The sequence below is a fragment of the Diabrotica virgifera genome, chromosome 3 (genome assembly GCF_917563875.1).
Source record: "Diabrotica virgifera virgifera chromosome 3, PGI_DIABVI_V3a".
NCBI lineage: Eukaryota > Metazoa > Arthropoda > Insecta > Coleoptera > Chrysomelidae > Diabrotica > Diabrotica virgifera.
The window spans coordinates 104,546,831-104,569,907 of NC_065445.1; the positions used below are offsets into that span (position 1 = coordinate 104,546,831).

At 32.0% G+C, this 23,077-nt stretch overlaps 1 protein-coding gene across 1 annotated transcript in view; it reads right to left on the reverse strand.

Annotated features, from left to right (window-relative positions):
• LOC114341663 (dentin sialophosphoprotein) overlaps nucleotides 1-23,077 on the reverse strand; it is a 44,344-nt gene that overhangs the window by 16,082 nt on the left and 5,185 nt on the right. The window contains exon 2 of the mRNA XM_028292469.2: nucleotides 16,118-16,357. Within this exon, the coding sequence (XP_028148270.2) occupies nucleotides 16,118-16,357 (240 nt within the window). The remainder of the gene's footprint in view (nucleotides 1-16,117; nucleotides 16,358-23,077) is intronic.

Genomic DNA, 23,077 nt, shown 5'->3' on the forward strand with positions numbered 1-23,077 from the left:
AATAACCATAAAAAACAAGTATTCGCATTTTACGTTTTTCAACCATTTGTGCTACACTTAGGACCTTCATGTTTCACCCAGAAAAACTTTATGATATAATAAAACAATACTGTAAATTTCATTAAGATCGGTTTAACATATTTTGCAAAATAAACTTTGAAATCCAGCTTTCGCAAAAAAAAAATTAATTTTTTTAAAATGTTGCAGTACTGAAAATAAAGTAGATAGCAAGTTGAATTTTTTTACATATAGAAGAATATTGTACCTTTCATTTGCAATTTGCAAAATTAAAATCGGTTAATTACCAGGACGTCAGGAATTTTTTTAAATAAACATTAATTTTTGGTGCTACGTGCAGGACAGCGGTGTTCGATTCACACAAGTTGATATCCACCAAAATTTCTTCCAATCTTTCTCTAATATATTATTTTCTTGCTCTATATTTTGTTGTATTTTAATATTTTAATTCCACAAAAATCAAACTAATTTGATTATTGTTTGTGAAATATTGTTTAAACAATTTCATATTTTTAAAAATAATGAACTTTTATTCTGTAAGTTAAAATATATGTACAAAGAAAGTTTTTGCTACAAATAGTGTTATTTCAAAGGACAGAGTATGTGTTTTTATTTTGCAATAAAAAAATTTATTTATTTATTTTTATCGAAATGTAATAAAAATTAAAATTTATCAATCATTATCAAAGGTCATTGGAATGCCCAATCAGAGCCAATGTATCCGCTGTCCTGCGCGTAGCACCAAAAACTAATGTTTATTTAAAAAATTCTTGACGTCGTGGTAGTTAACCGATTTTAATTTTGAAAATTGCAAATTAAAGGTACAGTATTCTTCTACATGAGAAAGATATTCAACTTGCTGTCTGTTTTATTTTCAGTCCTGCAACCTTGCGAATGCTGGATTGCAAAATTTATTTTGCAAAATCTGTTAAACCGATCTTAATAAAATTTACAGTATTGTTTTATTATATCATAAAGTTTTTCTGGGTGAAATATGAAAGTCCTAGGTGTAGCATAAATGGTTGAAAAACGTAAAGTGCCAATACTTGTTTTTTTATGTTTCTTTCGCAATTAATGCTATTTTGCAACAAGGGTGACAATTTTTTAAGGGTTTAACCAATCCTATATTGTAAAAAATTTAATTACGCAACTTTTATGTTAGTACAACTTTTCTCGGAAATGAATACTTTTAAAGTTATAATGAAAAAACGAAGAAAAAAATCGAATTTTTCCTTTATTTTTTTACATTTTGATTATTTAAACAATGTTCCGGACCTATTTTAGTAGGAGGATAACTCAAATATTATTATATAAGTTAATTTCAAGCAATTTATGCAAAAAAATATGAGTCACCTCTCAACTTTCAAATGTACTAATATTTTTACAGATGCGCCCTGGTCTATAAGTATTTCATTTTGTTCACTTTCTCAATATCTTCATTTTTTATCTGGCTCCTTGTAATGACTTTGCCATTCGTACTGATGACCGTGGTTTTTTGCTTTCTTTATGTTTCTGGGTAAACTAAACTGTTCCACCTTAACACAATTTGTGTTTAGTAGTGTCTGTAGGTCTTTCTCACTTTCAGCAATAATGATTGTATCGTCAGCAAAACGGAGCCTATTTATATTTCCACCATTTATCTTGATCTTGATAAGCACTTGATAAGTACTTGTGTAAATAACTCTTTGGAGTATATTTTAAATAGTAATGGTGAAAGTACACAGCCCTGTCTCACTCCTCCACTTATATTAAAATCACCACCTCCACTTATCACTAACCGCAAAAAAGATATTTTTGTTGGTCTCGACATTTTTTTGAAAAAGTTGTGAAACTCTCAGATTGTGTCTTTGGTTACTCAGAAATTTCCTCATCATGAAATAGGTTGCTCTTGATTGCTCTATTCTGATCTAATTTCTAATTTCGGATTTATATCTTCCGTAATCCAGACTCCTAAGTATTTCATTTTGTTCACTTTCTCAATATCTTCATTTTTCATCTGGATCCTTGTAATGCCTTTGCCATTCGTACTGTTAGGGATGGGAAAAACCTACCGGTTTTAACCTAAAACCGGTTGTTTTACTTCGCAATAACCGGTTTTGCCGGTTGTTTTTTGTCCCGGTTATAACCGGTTTTTTTTTAAGTAAAAACCGGTTGTTAGGTTTTTTCGGTGATTAGGATTAGGTTAGGTATTATTTTGGATCCCAATCATAATTATTATCCTTAAGTAATTATTCCAAACAAAACCATAGTTCAAATTTTATTTTATAAATACAGAAGCAAACTGAAAGTGCAAACTCACATCAGCCAGAAACAATTAAGTTTTATTATAATATTTCGTTGAAAGGTATTTGTAATCATAATATTTACATAAGAAGTGATCTGGTTGAAGTAGACGCAAACATCATCTATTTTTCACACTTGACTCTTGACATTGAAGGTGGGTGAATGACTTTTTATGATTACCAAAAATAATGTTCTGACTATGAATATCGAATTACCGATTACGAATACGAATCTCCAAGGATTTCTTTACGTTTTCAAAACGATACATACACCCATACAGGAAGTATTAAATGAGTTAAAATGTACCTATTATACAAATATACAAACGTGTTAAAAGAAATACATGATAAATGTTTTTTGATAGTAGTAAAAATAAAAGATAAATTGCATTATCCGTTTTATTTTTAAGTAAAATATTTATGTTGATATTATTTTTTAAATCCCATTTGAAAGAGTCTGGGAAATTTTTTATAAGTTGAAATAGTTCGGTTAAATTGTATATTATTGCAATACCTATGTATATGTTATAGTCAAAGCCCGAATTTCAGGCACTCCTAGGTTTGACTAGGCAATCCTCAGGACTGACTGATGGTCTTAGTCAAAGCCCGAAATAAATTGCAGTTTCGGCCTTTGACTAGTCAAACCTAGGAGAGACTAAGGTGGTCAGGCAAAAGTCGAAATTTAATTTTATGAAATCGGGGTTTGACTAGTCAAACCCCGATCAGCTATTTTAAACTGTCGTAATTTGTTAGATTAGGTTTAATAAAACGTAATTTTTTAATTTTAATGTTTATTATTTTTATATTGTCGTAATTAAAATAAAAAAAAATAGTGTTTATTCTCATATGTTGAGGCATTATGGCATTTATAGTTGCACAATACGTTAGATCTTTTACTCTTACATAATTTTGAAGAGCATAATTTCTTATTGCAGTAGCATTTTATAAAGTCTTGTCCTCCAAATTTAGAATCTTTTGTATTAATTTCTCTTAGAGACAGTCTGGACATCTTCGAAATTAAGAAAATTCCCTTTGCATTCTCCTATTTGATTTCTTGAAAAAAGTGTGTTTATTGTTCCGTATTTCCTAAAAACTCTATATAATATCGTCAATTGTTTTATCTTGTATTATACCCAAAATATTTGGAGCATCTCCTTTGGCTCTATCAAAGCTGGGGTTAGATATTGTTACAGTTTTTCCGATCGAATTAGGAGGAATTTTTTATTTTCACTTAATTGTGGCATAGAATTAGCCTGGGCATGAAGACCTTCAATCGCCTTTCCTTTATTTTAACCTTTTTCTAGTCTGAATCTGTCAAAATGCGTCTGAGTGAAGCGAACGGAGTTTGATTATTATTTACACGTAATTTGATTTGACTAAGTATATGAATTTTATTCTAGCACAAACAAATGGAATAGGAATGTCATCGTCAACTGTGAAAAAAGATATTGCGATCGGAGAAAAATCTTAGGATCATCATAATACTAACGAAGCCCCTGGACCGTCGTCACTAGGAGAGAAAGAAAATTGTCAAAAAATTCAGATTACTTCTTCAGATGTGGTTTGTTGTATTTGCCAAAAGGGGAGCTCTGACGCACATACGTGCATAATTTGTAATCGGGTGGTACATGTTGTGTGCGCTGACAGCACACTAGGTGCATACTATGAAGGTTTTGAAAGAAAAGTTACATGCATGCATTGTACACAGACAGAAAAAAATTAAAAAAAAAATAAAGTAAAGGCGGTGGAAGGTCTTCATGCCCAGGCTAATGCTATGAAACAATTAAGTGAATAAAATGTCCTCCAATTTCGATCGAAAAAACTGCAACAATATCTACCTCCAGCTTTGATAGAGCCAAAGGAGCTGCTCGAAAAAATTTTTGTATCATACAAGATAAAACAATTAACGGTTTATATATAGTTGGTATGAAATACGGAACAATAAACACACTTTTTTTCAAGAAATCAAATAAGAGAATGCAAAGAGAATTCTCTTAATTTCGAAGATGTTTCAGACGTTAAGCTGTCTATAACAGAAATTAGTACAAAAGATTCTGAATTTGGAGGACAAGGCTTTATAAAATGCTATTGCCATAAGAAATGCCCTTCAAAATTATATAAGTGTAAAAAGTCTAACGTATTGTGCAACTCTAATTGCCATAATGCCTTAACAAGTGAAAATAAACACAATTTTTTAATTTTAATTAGGACAAAATAAAAATAATAAACACTAAAATTAAAAAATGACGTTTTTTTAAACCTAATCTAACAAATTACGACATTTTAATAGCTAATCGGGGTTTGACTAGACAAACCCCGATTTCATAAAATTAAATTTCGACCTTTGCCTGACCAACTTAGTCTCTCCTAGGTTTGACTAGTCAAAGGTCGAAACTGTAATTTATTTCGGGCTTTGACTAAGACCGTCAGTCAGACCTGAGGATTGCCTAGTCAAACCTAGGAGTGACTGAAATTCGGGCTTTGACTATAACATATACACTGTGTCCGTAAATTATGGAACAAATTCTTTTTTAGCTAAACAGACCATTTTAAGAAATAATCCTGAAACACGTCGATTTTTGATTTTAATTTACCGTATTCTAAAATAATATTCTACTATGCAGGGTGAATTGCTTTCGAGTAATGACGTCACCGTCATTTTTTTTAAATGGAACACCCCCATTTTGTCTCAATTTTTGGATTACTCTAGCTGAGCTGATTCCAAAAATGTATTATATGTTGATTCAAATTGGTACAGGGTGGACAAAAATACAATAGCTTTGTGTGTGTTCATAAAGTAACGCCTTAGTTAAATTAACAATATTATCAAAAATACTTATTGTATTTTTGATATTTTAATTAATTTTTGATTTTAATTAGTTTTTGATATTGTTTAATTTAATATTTTAATTTAATATCAAAAATTAATTAAAATTTAATATTATGAGCCCACACAAAACTATTGTATTTTTGTCCACCCTGTACCAATTTAAATCCACATGTGATACATTTTTGGAATCAGCTCAGCTAGAGTAATCCGAAAATTGAGACAAAATGGGGGTGTTCCATTAAAAAAAAATGACGGTGACGTCATTACTCGAAAGTAATTCACCCTGTATATTAGAATATTATTTTAAAATACGGTAAATTAAAATCAAAAATCGACGAGTTTCAGGATTATTTCTTAAAATGCTCTGTTTAGCTAAAAAAGAATTTGTTCCATACTTTACGGACACAGTGTATATTAATCTTACGCTATATTATATTTAATAATAATCAATAAATATATAATAATAATAAAATAATAAATAAATATAATAATTAATAGAATAAAATGGTTTTATTAAAAATTGTGTTTTATTTATATTGATATTGATGTTCTTTGGATAGTACTAATTTTGATCATATTGATAATATCGAGTATCGAGTCGAGTGGAGTATCGCAAACTAAAGTGCATTGTAAATGTAACATTGTAACCTAAAACCGGTTTTTCTAAAAACCGGTTTTTTTGGCCGGTTATAACCGCCAGGTTAAACCGTAAGCAAAAAAACAGGTATAACCGAAACCGGTGTTTTGTCAAAAACCGCCATCCCTAGTACTGATGCCCGTGGTTTTTTGCTTTCTTTGTGTTTCTGAGTAAACCAAACTGTTCCCCAGTAACACAATTTGTGTTTAGCAGTGTCTGTAGGTCTTTCTCACTTTCAGCGATAATGATTGTATCGTCAGCAAAACGGAGCTTATTTATATTTACACCATTTATCTTGATCTTGATAAGCCCTTGACAAGTGCTTGTATAAATAAGGGTAAGAACAGAACAAGTGGGTCGAGGTGGAGGTGTAGGTCGCGGTGGATGCTACTAGTTAAGTCGCGGTCGATGTAGACAGCACATAGCAAGGAGGTTACCTGCGCTGTTAGCCGAGCTAGAACCACTATCAAGTGATGTAGTTTAATGAAATTTGAATTGCGTCAATCAGGTGATGATAGTGATGAAATGTCAGCTGTAAATAATCAGATCCTCCTTCATTTTTCAAAAATTTACTGAATATAATTACTTTAGAGATTCAAAAATAAACTAAATACAAAAAAGGGTTTATATAAAAAGCATCAACTCAGATAGCGCAGGTAATGACAACTTGGCATCGAACGGATCAATCAGAGGGAAGTATCCTTGTAGGCCGCGCAGTAGACATCCATGTCAGCTGAATCTGGCATAAGTAAGATACAGTTATGGCTTAACCACAATCTGCTCAGTCTGAATATAAAAAAAACTAAATTTATTACTTTTTCTCCCACTATGTCTGATCAGCCAACTAATATTAGTTTAAAAATTCATAGTTCAGATTGCAACAGTGTGCAGGCATGTCCATGTCCCTCTTTAGAAAAAACTAAATCTATTAAATATTTAGGAGCTATAATTGATCAGCATCTGAGATGGCGTGAGCATGTGGCACACGTTGCAAAAAGAATTAGATCCTTAATGCCTAAATTTTACTTATTAAGAGACATTCTCTCAAAAAAAACCTTGAGTATCCTATATAACTCTTGGATTGAATATATAATACGATATTGTATTGTTGTTTGGGGTGGTACATTTAGTAATACCTTACATATTTTACAGACAGCTCAAAATACACTTCTTAAAATAATATTTAAAAAAAGTAAACTTTTCCACATCACTTTTATATAAAGAGCTAAAACAAATGAGTGTCCGATCTATTTATATACAGCAATCATTAATTTGGGTATTTTCCAATTCAAGTAAGTTAAAAATAAATCAACATCAAAAGTATACAAGGACAACTCAACAACTTTTGGTTAAAGTTCCATTTTTCAGCAAGACAATTACAAAACGATCACTATTTTATTATGGTCCAACTCTATTTAATTTATTGCCAAAAAATATAAAAACAATAATAAATTATAAACAGTTTAAAAGAACCATAAAAAATATGATATTAACTAAAACAATTGAATTCAACATTTTCTAAAAATTAATTTTCTAGCCAAACTGTCTTCTAGTAAATATAGTTGCGCCATGCCGATTAGGTTTTCTCTCCTCTCACTTTCAATTGTATTTTGTCAATCATAGAGTATGTAAATTATACCAGCCACAAGTACTTACTGTTTAAAATTGTACAATTAGATTGTACACCTTCAGGGATTAAGGTTACAATACAGGTATTAAGTTGCCTAGTGTGCTTTTTCCCTGAAGTGGGTGCATTATATTAAATATAATATTATTGTTAATTACAATGTACAAAATTCTTTTTTGGAAATAAAATTGAATTGAATTGAAAATGTAAAACAAACTCATTTTATTTTCAAAACCATCGATGTAAACCTCCTGGATGGCATCGCGCCAAACCTCCACCGCGACTTACCTGCTCTGTTCGCTTCCATTCATTATAATGTGTTTGTTTTACATAGATGTCGACATCGACCGCGACCTCCACCTCTACCTCCACCGCGACCCACTTGTTCTGTTCTTACCCTTACTCTTTGAAGTATATTTTAAATAGTACACATCCCTGCTAAGGAAAGAGTAAACACGCAGTGAAACTAGCTCCTAGCAAAATTCAAGTTTAGTAGTGTTAACAAAAATAATTTTAGAAGTAGATTATCATAATAGTAAAGTTAAAGTGCAGTAGTGCAGTGGGAGTAAAGGCAGAGCTAAACGTAAGTCGTTGCATGCTTTTTCAAAATTTAAAATCTGCAAATAAATAAAAATTACATTGCCATATCATTATCAGTAAATTTCTGCTAATTAGGTTTTAAAGATAAGGAAAAGTTGATATTGGTTTCAAAACCTGATTATAATAGCCTGAAAGAAACAGAGTCGGCTTGGAAAAAATAAGCAGAAATTATAAAATTTGAAATAATTAAATTATTTTATAAAGTATAGGCAATTAAGACTAGTTAATTGAATAAAGGATAAAAGAGGTAGATTGTTGATGTAGATAAGGTTAGCTCGTGCATCGGCCGTGGGTTGGATTGAGTAGGCTCATCATTGCGGTGTGCGGGACGCCTGATCTGTATCTAGCAAACACAGCGGAAGAACTTATCCTGCTAAAAGTTAAAATTCAATTAACAACGACAAACATAGCTTAAACGAGTGAGCAACAAAAGAGATAAACCGGAACACGAAAACTCATTCGACGAGGAGCAAGTCTTTAAAAGAAGCAAATCAACGACAAGAACACCACCAAAGGACAACAAAGAAGAGCAAGAAAAACAAGAAATGGAAGAAATAAAGAAAATGTTAAAAGAAATGAACGAGGATATCAAAACACAAATAAAAGAACTGAAAACGGAATTAAAGGAAGAAAATGAGGAGATTAGAAACAACATAAGGGAGGTAAAAGAAGAATTAAAACAAAACAACGAAGAAATAAAAAACATAAAACAAGAAATAGAAAATATGAAGAATGAATGGGCAAAGGAGAGGAAAGAGTTAAAACAAGAGAATAAAATGCTCAAAGCAGAAAACAAAAAGATAACAGAGGATCTATCTGATCTTAAACGATCAATGGAAAGGCTAGACAAGGAAAAAAGAAAAAATAACCTAATCATAAGCGGATTAATTATAGACAGTGAAGATCCAATAGCTCTAAAACAAGAAATGACAAACATGCTAGAAAACCATCTAGGAATTAAGACCGATATCAAGAGAGCACAAAAAATTGGCACAGAAACCTGCCTAGTCGAATTAGGAAATGAAGAAGAAAAAGTAACCATACTACGAAATAAAAGCAAGCTAAAAGAAGTAAAGCATAAGAAAATATGGATTACAGAAGACCTCACAAAAAGAGAGCAACAAAAAGCGAAAGCCTTAAGAGATATAAGCAGAGAGATGAGAGAAAAAGGGAAAATAGTAAAAATGGGATATAATAAAATTACAGTAGACGGAAGGGAATGGAGATGGAACCAGAAAGAAGAAAAGGTAATGGAAATAGCGACTCCAAAAAACTAACACAGTCACACGGAAGAAACGACGTAGGGACCATCCGAGGAACAGGGAGAGAAGATTTTGCAAGTGAACAGGACACTAACAAAAAATGTATAGAATTAAGTAGTGATAAGTTTAGAAATAGGAAAATAAATATTGATTATTATAATGGTAATACGATTGGTGGTGGGAATAATAATTTTAGGAATAGTATTAAAAATCAAAACAAAAAGAAACAAAAAAGAAAACAGAAAATAATGAAAATATGCACCTGGAACGTAAGAACAATGTTAACTGCAGGAAAAATGGAAGAGATAGCAGGAGAACTGAAAAGATACGGTATAAACGTAGCTGCCATACAAGAGACCAGATGGAAAGGAAGCGGCGAATTAGAAAACAAAAACCTCAGCCTCAAATACTCAGGGAGCGAAAGACAAAGGCAATACGGAGTAGCATTTATGATACTCGGAGATGTAAGGCAGAAAATACTACAATTTAGACCGATAAGTAACAGACTTGCATACTTGCGCATAGAAGCAAAGCCAAGCAATTTGTCACTACTAAACGTATATGCGCCTACAGAAAATGCGAACAGAGAAGAAAAAGAAAAATGGTACGATGATATAGAGGAAGAAATAGAAAAGATACCCAAAGAAGACACGATCATGGTACTGGGAGACTTCAATGCCCAAATAGGAACAGAACAATACACAGAAATTGTAGCAGGAAGATACACAATGCATGAAAGGACAAATGACAATGGACAACGATTATGCAACCTAGCAACAAGAACAGGCATGGTCATAAGCAGTACAAAGTTCCCGCATCCTAACAAACATAAAATAACATGGATATCACCAAATCTGCAAACTAAATCTCAGATAGACCATATTTTGATAAACAGGCGGAGACAATCTTCAATTAAGGACGTAAGATCCTACAGAGGAGCCTGTGCTGACTCCGATCATTTCATGGTAACAGCAAAAATAAAACAAAAAACATGCAGGAGTAAAAATAAAAGCAAACAAACGAAATGGGACATTGAAGAACTAAAAGAGGAGCAAGTAAGAAGGAGATATCAGGAAGAACTGGAAAAATATCTAAGAATGGATGACAATCAAGAATGTGTCGACGTGAAACGGGAGTGGAGCTGCATAAAAGACGCCATACAGGAAGCAGCAGAAAAAACAATTGGCAAAAAGAGGAAGGAGAAGAAAAAAGAATGGTACAACATCGAATGTCAAAAAATTATGAAAAAAAAAGTGGAAGCGAGATTAAAATGGATAAAAACGAACACGGCAGAAGACAGAGAAAACTACGAATTACTGAGAAATGAGGGCAAAAAAATTAACAGAAAACAAAAACGACAATGGATAGATCTAAAGATTCAGGAAATAGAGAACGAAACATACAACAGAAATTCAAAAAAATTCTATAATAAAATAAAAGAAAACAATAGAACATTCAAAGGTAAATTAAAAGGAATAAAAAACAAACAAGGTAAAATTGTCGAGGAAGAGAAAGAGTATAAAGAAATATGGACAAGTCACTTTAAAGAATTACTAATTGAACCAGTTATAAATGATGAAATAGAAGACGTGGACGAAGAAGAAACGAACACACAGGAACCAACATTAGAAGAAGTAAAAAACATTATAACGACAGGGAATAATGGAAAGGCACCTGGGAAGGACGGAATAAATCTAGAACTAATAAAATACGGAGGAGACATATTGCATGAAAAAATACATGAATTGATTAAGAAAATATGGAAAGAGGAGACAATGCCGAACGAGTGGGAAATTGGACAGATTATAACGATCCATAAAAAAGGCGACCAGCATGAGTGTAAGAACTACAGAGGTATTACACTATTAAACGTTGCCTATAAAATATTATCGTCAATAATACAAAAAAGGTTAGCAGATGAAACAAAAAATATCATAGGACAATACCAATGCGGTTTCGTAAAAGGCAGATCAACAACAGATGCAATACATACCATTAAACAAATCATGGAAAAAGCACACGAACATCAACATGAAATAGAAATATTATTTATAGACTTTGAACAAGCCTTTGACTCAATAAAGAGAAAGGAAATAATGAAAGCCCTAAAATATCAAGGAGTAAGTAAAAAACTAAGAAACCTAATAAAAATGTCTATGAATAAATCAAAAATAAGTATCCTAACACAAAGAGGGGAAACAGAAGAATTCGAAATAAATAAAGGAGTGAGACAAGGTGACTCACTGTCAGCAACACTATTTAACCTGACAGTAGATTTTGTGTTAAGAAAGATCCATAAGGGAAACCTAAGAGCATCAGGTTACCAACTAATCGCCTATGCAGATGATATAGCGATAGTAACAAAAACACGAAAAATCATGAAAAAATTATTAATGGAGATAGAAGAAGAGGGAAAGAAGATGGGACTAAGAATTAATGAAAAGAAAACAAAATTAATGAGACTCGGAAAAGCAGAACAAAACAGAGAGGTAAGGATAGGAAATAAAAAATTCGAGGAAGTACAGAAATTTAAATACCTGGGCGTTATGATAAATAACAAAGGGGAAAGAAAAACGGAGATCGAAGAAAGAATAACTGCGACAAACCGGGTATTCCAAGCAAATAGAAAACTACTAAAGAGTAAAATATTGACCAAACAAACAAAAATGAATATATATAAAACAATAATAAGACCAATAACGATGTATGCAGCAGAAACCATGACTATGACAAAAAAAGAAGAAGAGAAATTAAGGATAAATGAACGAAAGATAATAAGGACAATACTGGGTCCAGTGAGAATCGAAGAACAAGACTATAGAAGGAGAACGAATAAAGAAATTTTAGAAGAATTAAATGGTGAAGATATAGTAAAGAAAATAAAAGTACAAAGAACCAAATGGCTAGGTCACATATGGAGACAAGGACCAGAATCAGTATCAAAATCTATGATATTGTGGCAACCAGGAGGAAAAAGGAGACGTGGTCGACCCAGATCGAAATGGTTAACTGAAGTAGAGGAGGACCTAAGAGGAGCAGGAATTACAAAATGGAAAGAGAGGGCAATAGACCGGAAGAAATGGATACATATTAGTGAACAAATACAATGATCATGGGGACTGATCCACCCCGTAAAATGGATCTAGAAAGCGAAAGCGGCGAAACCCCACATGGGGTGTTAAGCCATATACTATACTATACACATCCCTGCCTTACTCCTCTAGTTATGTTAAAATCACCACCTCCACTTATCACTTAACGCAAAAAAAGTTCTTTTTTGTTGGTGTCTACATTTTTTTGTAAGAGTTGTAGGTCTGGATCCCGCGTATGAAAAAAAAGTTGATTAATAGCAAGCTGAAAATTTGTTAATAGCTTAAAGGTGTCGGATAAACTTTGATATATGGGACACTGGAACAGGGGCAGTTTTAATTGTGGAACAGGTTAAAAATTTGGAACGGTCAGACCACGAAAACGGCGCATTTATTTTGTCCGACAGAATAGACTTAAACTCTCCGAACAGAGATTAAACTTTCATGCCAAAATCAGACTGCTATTTATCACCTGTCATGATTCCTGTCATTTGACATATTCTACATGTTCCACTCATTAAAACCCCCCATTTGGTGATAAATAGCAGTGTGATTTTGGCATGAGAGTTTAATCTCTGTTCGAAGAGTTTAAGTCTGTTCTGTCGGACAAAATAAATGTGCCGTTTTCGTGGTGTGACCGTTCCAAATTTTTAACCTGTTCCACAATTAAAACTGCCCCTGTTCCAGTGTTCCCATATATCAAAATTTGTCTGACTAGACACCCTTAAGCTATTAACAAATTTTCAGCTTGCTATTAATCAACTTTTTTTCATACGCGGCATCCAGACCTATTGTGAAACTCAACACAAGATGAGAAGTTAAGAAGCAACATAAGGCAAAAACAGCAAAGAATGGAGAAAATTCATCAAAAGCTAGAATTATCTCCCTCGACACCTAACGGTAGAGGGGGAGCGATCATTAATTATTTATTGGGAACCAATAAATAGTTGTACTGTACTCATGTTTCGTTATAATAATTTGCAATAGTTTACTTCTTAGCGAAATTCAATTTAATATCTAATTTAATTAGTTTGTGATGAGTGGGCTAATACTCGGGTGTAAAGCAAAAGATAGAAAACATATGAAGTTGTGAAATAGTACGAGATAAGGCTAGTTATTATATGGTGCTTCTCAGAGGCTTTTTTCAGTACGACACAAGTGACAGAAAAAAAGGTACGTCCGTGATACATACACATTTATAAGATTTATTCTAGTTGTTGATAGATGGCGCTATAATCTAAAAAGAAATGATTTAGGATTGTACCCATTATTTACCTATTGCATATCTATACGACTATAATTTATAGTCCTTCTCAGTCTTTCAGTGTGTCATTAATGACGTAATACTTATATGATTTTAAGAACGTAGAGAATCATCGCATGACATTTCAGTTAAATCTGACAGTTGTCAGAATTGTAATCGTAATTTGGTATAAAAACAAACCAATTGTATTTATTTCATTTATAAAAAGATATGTTCTTTGTTTTGTATAGTCATATAAATTGTACAGATTATAGTCGTATAGATACTATACGACGACGATATACTATACAATACATAAATCATTTTTTGTTCAATTATAGCTAGCGCCATCTATCAACAACTAGTACCTTTTTTCTGTCACTTCCAACTTAATGCGTTAGAAAGAAATCGAAAAACTGTGACGCACTGAAAGATGCCTCTGAGAAGGAGTATACCTACGTGGCTAGTTGACCGTAGTCAGAATTATAAGTATGACATCGAAAAACATTTTATTTTAATTTCCCATGTCTTCTTCTTCTTCTTTTACTTCTTGGAGATCTTTCGATATGTTTAATTCTGAAGCAGCCTCTGGTTAATTTCCTGGGAGGTAGATTGCCAATTACCCCTCCATCTTTTAGGTGGTCTTCCGGGGGCTCTTGAATCGGGTGGTTTGTTTTGAAGGGCAATTTTTGGGAGTCTATTCTCATCCATTCGCCTTACATGGTTGTACCACATCCTCTTGCGCTGCCTTCACCATCTTACAATATCTTGAATTTTGTATTGCTTTCTACTGTCTGTATTTCTCACTCTGACTCTTCTTGTTTTCCCCACTATTGTTCTTAGGGTTTTCATTTCGGCAACTCTTAGCATCTGTTTCGTTTTGTTGGTTTCTTCGCGCACTTCTGTACCATATGTCATGATCGGTCGTATGCAAGTCTTTTTAGTAGATTCTAATTTTACTATCTGTGCGCATATCCGGATTTGACCAGACTATCTCCCGCAGAGATCCTGACAATGCAGATGCTTTGTCGATCTGACTCCTCAGGTCCTTTACTGGTTCGTGGGTGCATGATATATCTATGCCCAGATATCTGAATTGCATCACCTGTTCTATGGGGTTGTTCTCAACCACTAATATATCAGAGCGGATATTTTGCAATTGTCATAAATTTAGTTTTGTTTGTAAAAATGTTCATATTTAGTTGGCGGCTTATTTGAAAGAACTGAAAGAGCTGTCTCTGAAGATCATCTTCTGATTCGGCAATAATTGCTGCATCATCTGCGTAACACACCATACCAATTCTTTTGTTGCCCATTCTATATCCGAGATTAAGAGTTGTTACTTTGTTTAAACTGTCGCCTTGTCTAATTTCTCCCGGTGTTGGAATATTGTCAGTGAACTGGTCTTCTGCTCTAACTTTGGTTACGTTGTTGTTATTTAGGTTATGGACTATCTTTGTTATGTGGTTGGTGTTTTATTTTCTATTAATATATTTAGAATGTCAGGCAAATGAAAGAAATGAAAGAAATGTCCCAGCAAACTCTGTCAAACGCCTTCGTCAGATCAATGAATCAAATATACGCTGGCATGCCGAACTCTATAGCTTTTTCTTTTATTTGTTTTATTATAAATACTGCGTCTGTTATAGACCGCCCCTTTGTGAAACCTTGTTGTTCTTCAGCATTAGTGATTTTCCTTTCCAATTTGTCTTTAAGAATACCCGTGAAAAGTTTCATCGTTGTATTTAAGAGGGTTATTCCTCTGTAGTTTTGTGAGCAAGTTTTTTGTCCTCTTTTAAATATGGGAATTGTGATGCTCTTATGCCATTCCTCTGGTGTTTCTGTTTCGTTTAATTTTTTTTTAAAAAGTTGCGACAGTTTACGTTCAAACTCAGGGCTTCCATATTTTAAAAGTTCATTGGGTATACCATCCGTTCCAGGTGATTTTTGTTTTTTAGCTTCTTGATCTTTGCTTGTACCTTTTCGTCACTGATTGTAGCACTTATATGTGTTTCGTATTCGTTTATATTCAGCGTTTCTTCAGCATCATATAGCTCTTTAAAATGCTGTTGCCATGTCTCTATAGGTACTCCCTTGGTCTGCATGAACTTGTTAACTGGTTCTTTCCAATGTCATCTTGACAAAAGTATATGCGACGTCTTAAATCATAGTTAAAATTATTCTTGAACAATAATTTAATTTTGGATTAAACAATTACTACTAATTTAACTGTTTTAAGGTACATTTGCTTATTGTCGTCAATCAGTTTTTTCTTTTTGCGAAATTAGAAAAATGTTAATGTTCGACGTCATACGTATAATTAAATATGTCTGAAGTCAACTAGCTGTTCAACTAACGTCTAAAGGCGGGCAACTATCAATAGTAGTAATGTAATGTAATGTTTTATAGGTTTCTATTGATAATTTCCCACCTCTACGAGTTTCTTTTTTTTTGTTTTCCATTTTTTGCGAAATTTTTCTGGTGCTTAGCGCATTCATCACTGTATTTTATTATTATCTTTTAACTTACCTTAAGATATGGCAACTCTATACGTGGCTGTTCGTTTATATTCTGTAAATTATTCCCTCGTAGATATAATTCCCTAAGGGATCGTAAGTCAAAAAACCATTGTCCCAAAAAATATTGAATGCTGTTGAATGAAAGATCCATACTTTTCAAATTATCTAAACCTTCAAAACTGTGTAAACTTATTTGGCTAATTTGGTTGTAGGATAGATTGAGTAGTTTTAAATTTGCGAGGTGCATGTTCTGAAAAGAAAAAAAAATAAATGATAATACATACCTATATATTTAGTACACTCACCGGCACAAAAAACGGGCACCCCAAAAAATGGGTCATTTTTAATTACTTGTATTTCCTAAACCTGATATACGATTTAAGTAATTTTCTTAATATGTTATAGGCTTATTCTTTATCAATATCGCTGTAATAATATTGTTGCTAGACAGGTACATTGTCATTGTATACAGGGTGTACGAATCAAAGTGTGTTTTTTCTCAAACTTTGGAACACCCTGTGGAATGTTCTAGCTTTTATAAAATACTGAAATTAAAACCCAACTATAGCCTCAGGTTTTCTTAACATTCTGTTTTTTGATTCATTCGCTTATGTTGGATAATAAAAAAGTTAGGCACTTTAACAACTACCCCTGTTTTTCGTCAATACAGGGTGTTTTTAAATAAGTACGGCAAACTTTAAGGGGTAATTCTGCTTGATAAAACAACGACAGTTTGCTTTATAAACGTATGCCCGCAAATGCTTCGTTTCCGATATAGGGAGTGTTGAAATTGTTCTTACAAACTGACGATTTATTTATGGCTCTAAAACGGTTTGTGATATGCAAATTAAATTTGGTAGATTTTAAGAGGTAGTTATTGCCGCCCATTTTTTGGCATACAATGAAGAATTTTATATTCACCATTGGCGTGCATACAGGATATATCTAAAATGTTTATCCCCGGTTGCACGCCAATGGTGAATATAAAATTCTTAATTGTATGCCAATAAATGCGCAATAACTACCTCTTAAAATCTACCAAATTTCATTTGCATATCACAAACCGTTTTAGAGCAATAAATAAATCGTCAGTTTGTAAGAACAATTTCAACACCCTCTATCTCGGAAACGAAGCATTTGCGGGCATACGTTTACAAACTGTCATTATTTTATCATACAGAATTACCCCTTAAAGTTTGCCGTACTTATTTAAAAACACCCTGTATTGACGAAAAATAGTGGTAGTTGTTAAAGTGCCTAACTTTTTTATTATCCAACATAAGCGAATGAATCAAAAAACAGAATGTTAAGAAAACCTGAGGCTATGGTTCGGTTTTAATTTCAGTATTTTATAAAAGCTAGAACATTCCACAGGGTGTTCCAAATTTTGAGAAAAGACACAGTTTGATTCGTACACCCTGTATACAATGACAATGTACCTGTCTAGCAACAATATTATTACAGCGATATTGTTAAAGAATAAGGCTATAATAAATTAAGAAAATTACTTAAATCGGATATCAGGTTTAGGAAATACAAGTCATTAAAAATGGCTCATTTTTTAGGATGCCCGTTTTTTGTGGCGGTGAGTGTATAAGCAGCAATATAGATAATAAATCAATATATATGTACAATATGTCTACGTAACTTGGAACCAATTGAAAAACTTTTGTATTATTAATTTTATGAAAAAATGATATTCTTTATAAAAAGCTCTGCATAGCCTAAAATCTACCATGCAGCCATCAGATATCAAATTGTAACAACCTCATAAGATGTCATGTCAAAAATATGAATTTCGCTGAAGATTTTACGAAGAGTAAAGTATCTTTATATTTTTATAATATCGAAAATTGTTATAATGGAAAGTTATTTAGAACTGAAAGCTGCATTATTCTAATTAAAAAAAAATGCAATTTTTTCTCAAATTATCGATCCCCAATACCATTTTTATTTATTACAAATCTGATAATATTGTCATAGGGGAGTGCAATTAGAACGAAAAGATACAATGTTTCGGAAAAAATCAAACAAGGTTATATTTTTCTAAAACTTTTTTTGTTAGTTTATAAATATGTTAAAGTAAAAAGTTCTACTCACAAATTTCGCCGCTAATTGTTTATTAATTGTTTAAACAATAAGAATTGTTTTGTATAAAAATTGTTAAGAGTATGGGTGAATTGAACATTTTATTTTGATAAAAATGTTTTTATTTTAGTTTTGATTATGCTGAACCCGAATCTGACATTACAATTTGCAAATTCAAAATGGCGGATTCAAAATGGCGGATTTTTTCCTAAAAATCCTTAAAAAGTAGTTGTACATTCCGACTTTTTTTTATAAAACGTATTTGTTTACATATATGTGGATATTTTTGAGAGGTTGCTAAACCTGAATCAAATTTTGATAATTTAAATTATAAAATGGCACATCCATAATGGCGGATAACTTAAAAAATAGTTGTAAAATCATAATTTCTTTGCAAAATGTATTTATTTCTACATATATTTATTTTTGAGAGCTTTGATAAACCTAACTTAAATTTTAACATTATAAACTATAAAATGGCGGATCCAAAATGCGGATTTTCTAAAAAGAACATAAAAAAGAACATTTTTCTAAAACATTTATTGTCTTTATTTTGAATCTGAATTAAAGATTAAAAATTTAAATTTCAAAATGGCGGATCCAAAATGGTGGATATTTGAATGAAAAACAAGTAGAATCCAATCAAACAAATATGGAATTTCATTCTTAAAAAAAGATAAACAAATAATTTTCACAATAATATTAAAAATTAAAATTTATTAGAAAGAAAGAACAAATTTTCGATTAGAAGGATATAATTACATATTGGAACATAGTTTTTAATTCCAAACAACTTTTCTTTATAAAAATTTTCGATGTTGTAAAATATAAAGGTACTTTACTCTTGAGTGAAATTCATATTTTTTGACATACCTCGTACCAAATTAACAAAATTTGGTATTTGATGGTTGCATCTTATGTTATATACGATACAGAGTATTTTATAAAGAATAACTTTTTTTCGTAAAACTGATATTAAAAAGTTATCAATAGGTTCCAGGTTGAACATTTATTATTGTTGAAGCTTATTATTAAATGTATTTTAGGTAAGTTTTACAGAAAAAAGTTTTGATCACTCTGTATATACATTTTCTCAGCTGGTAATTTTCGGTTTTTGTATTACATTTTTGTTATCTTTCTTAGTTTTCTCAAAAAGAAATTGTTTATTTCATTTTTAAACTAAAATAATAAAGTGTTTTTAAAGATTACATCCTAAGCTTTAAAAAAATATTAAAAAAATTGTATTAGATTTATTCAAACTTGAGTAATACCGTCTTAAAGTGGTGGGAATTCTGTTAATCTACGAAGTTTTCAAAAATTACATTTTTTGAGACATCGTATTATTTGAATTAAATTTTTGAGATTTTTTTTGAATGATTCATCGTTTAGTAATATGATTGAAAGGTAAGTTATGTAAATTTGAGAGTTTTATAAGTAAAATTGTATTAGTTACACATTTTTAAATCATTTTTAAACAAAATTCATGTAAGCCTCAATTTCCGCCCACACCGTACTTATGTCCATACATTTTATTTCTTTTTATTACAACCATAAGATAGCTTATTTCATCTTCTTTCATGTCCAATTTGTAAAATTTCTTTTGATCCATTAGTTAAAGAATTACATTAAAAAAACTCAACCGTGCACTTCTTCCAACCCTAGTTTACAGTGCGCCAATGTGTGTGAGAAGGGTGACTTTAGCGTTATAAATAAAAAAATACAGAAGCTAGAGATTTAATTTTAGAAAAATCTTTATATAATGTTTTTTTTTTGTAAAATTTTCTGAATTTTTCAATGGTCAAGTCAGTTTTTTTCTAAAAATTATATTTTCGGAGTTATTTAAAAAGACATCTAACTTCGCTGTTCATTTGTTTAATAAAAAATGAAGCACCCACTTCTCGAGTAGAACTTTTTGATATGTTGTTTATTAAACATTTCTTAATGAAATTACAAAAAGTTTTATCTTGTTTGATTTTTTCCGAAGTGAAAATCTAAATGCACTCCCCTATCAGATATAGCGGTACTTTACTAATATTGTTCTAAAGCAATTTTCTTGTAACATATTATGCAATTTATTATTTACATTTTTAATTTACTAATGTTTGACTTTTCGATTTTTACTCGACTTCACACTGGAAGTCATTCTCAAAAAAGAAAAAGAAAATGACTCTAAAAATTCCGGGAAGATTTTAGAAATTTTTTTGGGTTACGTATTTCTTTTCAAACACTGACAAAATTTGGCACAGATCTTATGGACCACGGCAATGTATGGTTGAAAAATTGTTTGAAATTGATATTATTGCTCCAAAGGGGTGTCAACTTTTGACTGTTTTTTGTGTGTTATTTTATATTAATTTGTTAGTGGAATCTATAAATTTTTAATTTTTATTCAGGGTTATGTGTCCTTGTATTGTGCGTTGCATATTATGTTTGGTGTATCATATTTTCGATTATTTGCCCTTCGCCTTCTTTTTTCGCTATTGATGGTATGTTCTAGTTATTGACTTCTTTTTTTTTAATTTACAACCAAAGCCATCCTGCGTTCTCAAGAGAGGAAGAAAGAATAACAACAAGAGCAGAAATTGAAGAAGAATTAAGAGGAGACGATATAGGCAGATACATACACTCAGATATATGTTGAGAAGCAGTGCCGGATTAACCAATAGGCAAAGTAGGCAGTTTCCTAGGGGCCTCAGTCCCAAAGAGGGCCTCGCAGGGCCCAAAATGAAAAAATAATAATTAGATTTAAATAAAAATTATAAATTTTATTATGTTGCCAATCAGTCAACACGGTTTCTTAAAAAAGTAGTAAGAGCAAAAGCAACAAATGAGTCAGTGGCCCCTCGCTACCCTCTCCTTCAATACCCATGCTTTTCACTACATGTCAGGCAAATACAATAATCTCCAGGCTCATTTATCTAAGATTAACAAGCTTGCAATTCGCATTTTTTGTGCCGCGCACTCGCTTTAGTTGCAGTAATTGCTGCTAAAAGTTGCGTTGGACCCATTGGAGCAATATCATATTTTGGATTTCTTCAGTCGGTGTACAATTTTTTTTCAGCCTTTACCCACCGTTGGGAAGCTACAATGAAATGCTTAAATGAAACTCAACTAAGCGATCTCATTCGCCATGATCTAAACCTTGTCCTTAAAAGAACAAGCTGCACTAGATGAACTGCAAGGGATGAGGCAACAAGGACAACAAAGGTTACAAGGTCATACTCTTGCTGACGACCCTAATCAGAAAGCTGAAACAGTTCATGAGGCTAAGTGTTTATTGAAAGAAATGTCAAAACAGAAACATTCATAATGAATAAGTTTTGGGCAACAATTTTAGAACTCATCAGCGCTGTCAGTAAATCATTACAGAGAGAAGAGATTGAACTTAAACTGCAGCTTAGCTTCTAAAATAACTTTTGGAGTTCTTAAAATCACAAAGAGATAATTTTGCTTACTACGAGCAGAAGCAGAAGGTCTGCGATCTACAATACTCTGAATATACCGGCGAGAGCAAGCAAACGCGAGCAAAAAAACTACATTTTGATGATGCTAATTCCAATGAAGTTTTTCTACAGGGTGGAGAAAAGTTAGAGGTTGAAACGGATATACCAATTTTGGATAAGCTAATTATTGAGCTGAGTCGTCAGTTGACAATGTATGAGTCAGTAACCCAGTATATGGTGTTTTGTGTGTTTTTCCAAAACTGAGTGATACTCAAATAAAGAAATGTGCTTCAAAACTACATGAAAACTATACTCATTATATTGGACGATTAATGGTATTAGCCCAGTCGGGATAGCATTTGACCTTGCATTAGGAGCTGCCCCAAATTTTATCTTTCTAATCTTTAGGGAGGGTCAATATTATGGTAGCCGCCATCTTGATTTTAAACGAGAACCGTTTTTGCTCAATATCTCCGCCATTTTCAATTTTGACAAAAAGTGTAGAAACTGAAATTGTTGAAAATGCGATTTTCTATAATTTCATTTATTATAATTTTTTTCGTGCGGTCGATATTTTCCGAGTTATGAGGGGAAAATAGTGACAGTTGTAGCATAATTATTGAATTATTGAATTATCTCGTTTATTATTAGTTTTACAACAAATATTTACCTATACAAAAATGAAGAGAATTAAATTTTGTAAATTTTGATGCCGTTCATTTTTTTGATAAAATCAATATTTAAGGTAGTACGTAGTATGTGGTAAAGGTGCGAGCGTAAGACCCGATTGATTTTGTAGCAATTGTTTTTGTTCAATATCTCCGCCATTTTCAACTTTTCGACAAAAACTGTAAGAACTGAAATTGTTGCAATTACGATTTACTACAATTTTTCGAGAGAACCAGTGGCGGGTCTACAAGGGAGGAAATGGGAAAATTCCCCTTAACAGGGTCCAAAATTTAAAAAAAAAATTGTTGGAACATCACGATATATTAGCTGACATAAAACTTAAAATATCGACAGACAAATTCAACCAATAAAACCCGCTAGTTAATAAAATTAAGTAAACTTAGTGTATATAATGTCTTTTTATGTCTTTTATATACTTAGTTTGGTTGATGTTTCATTGGAAGTTTCAAAAATTGTATAAAATATAATTCTCTTTATTTTTGTTTATGTACAATTATGTCGTAAAGTTAATAATAAATGAGACAATTCAATAATTATGCTTCCCCTCCGCTTCCATTATTTTCCCCCTTAACTCGGAGAATATTGATCGTATAAAAAAATTGTGCCAAAGAAATTGTAGGAAATTGCATTTCCAACAATTTTCTCTTCCACCACTTATGTCGAAAAGTTGAAAATGGCGGAGATATTAAGCAACAACAGTTCTCATTTAAAATCAATATGGCGACTAATGCAACCGCGGAATTCAGTCG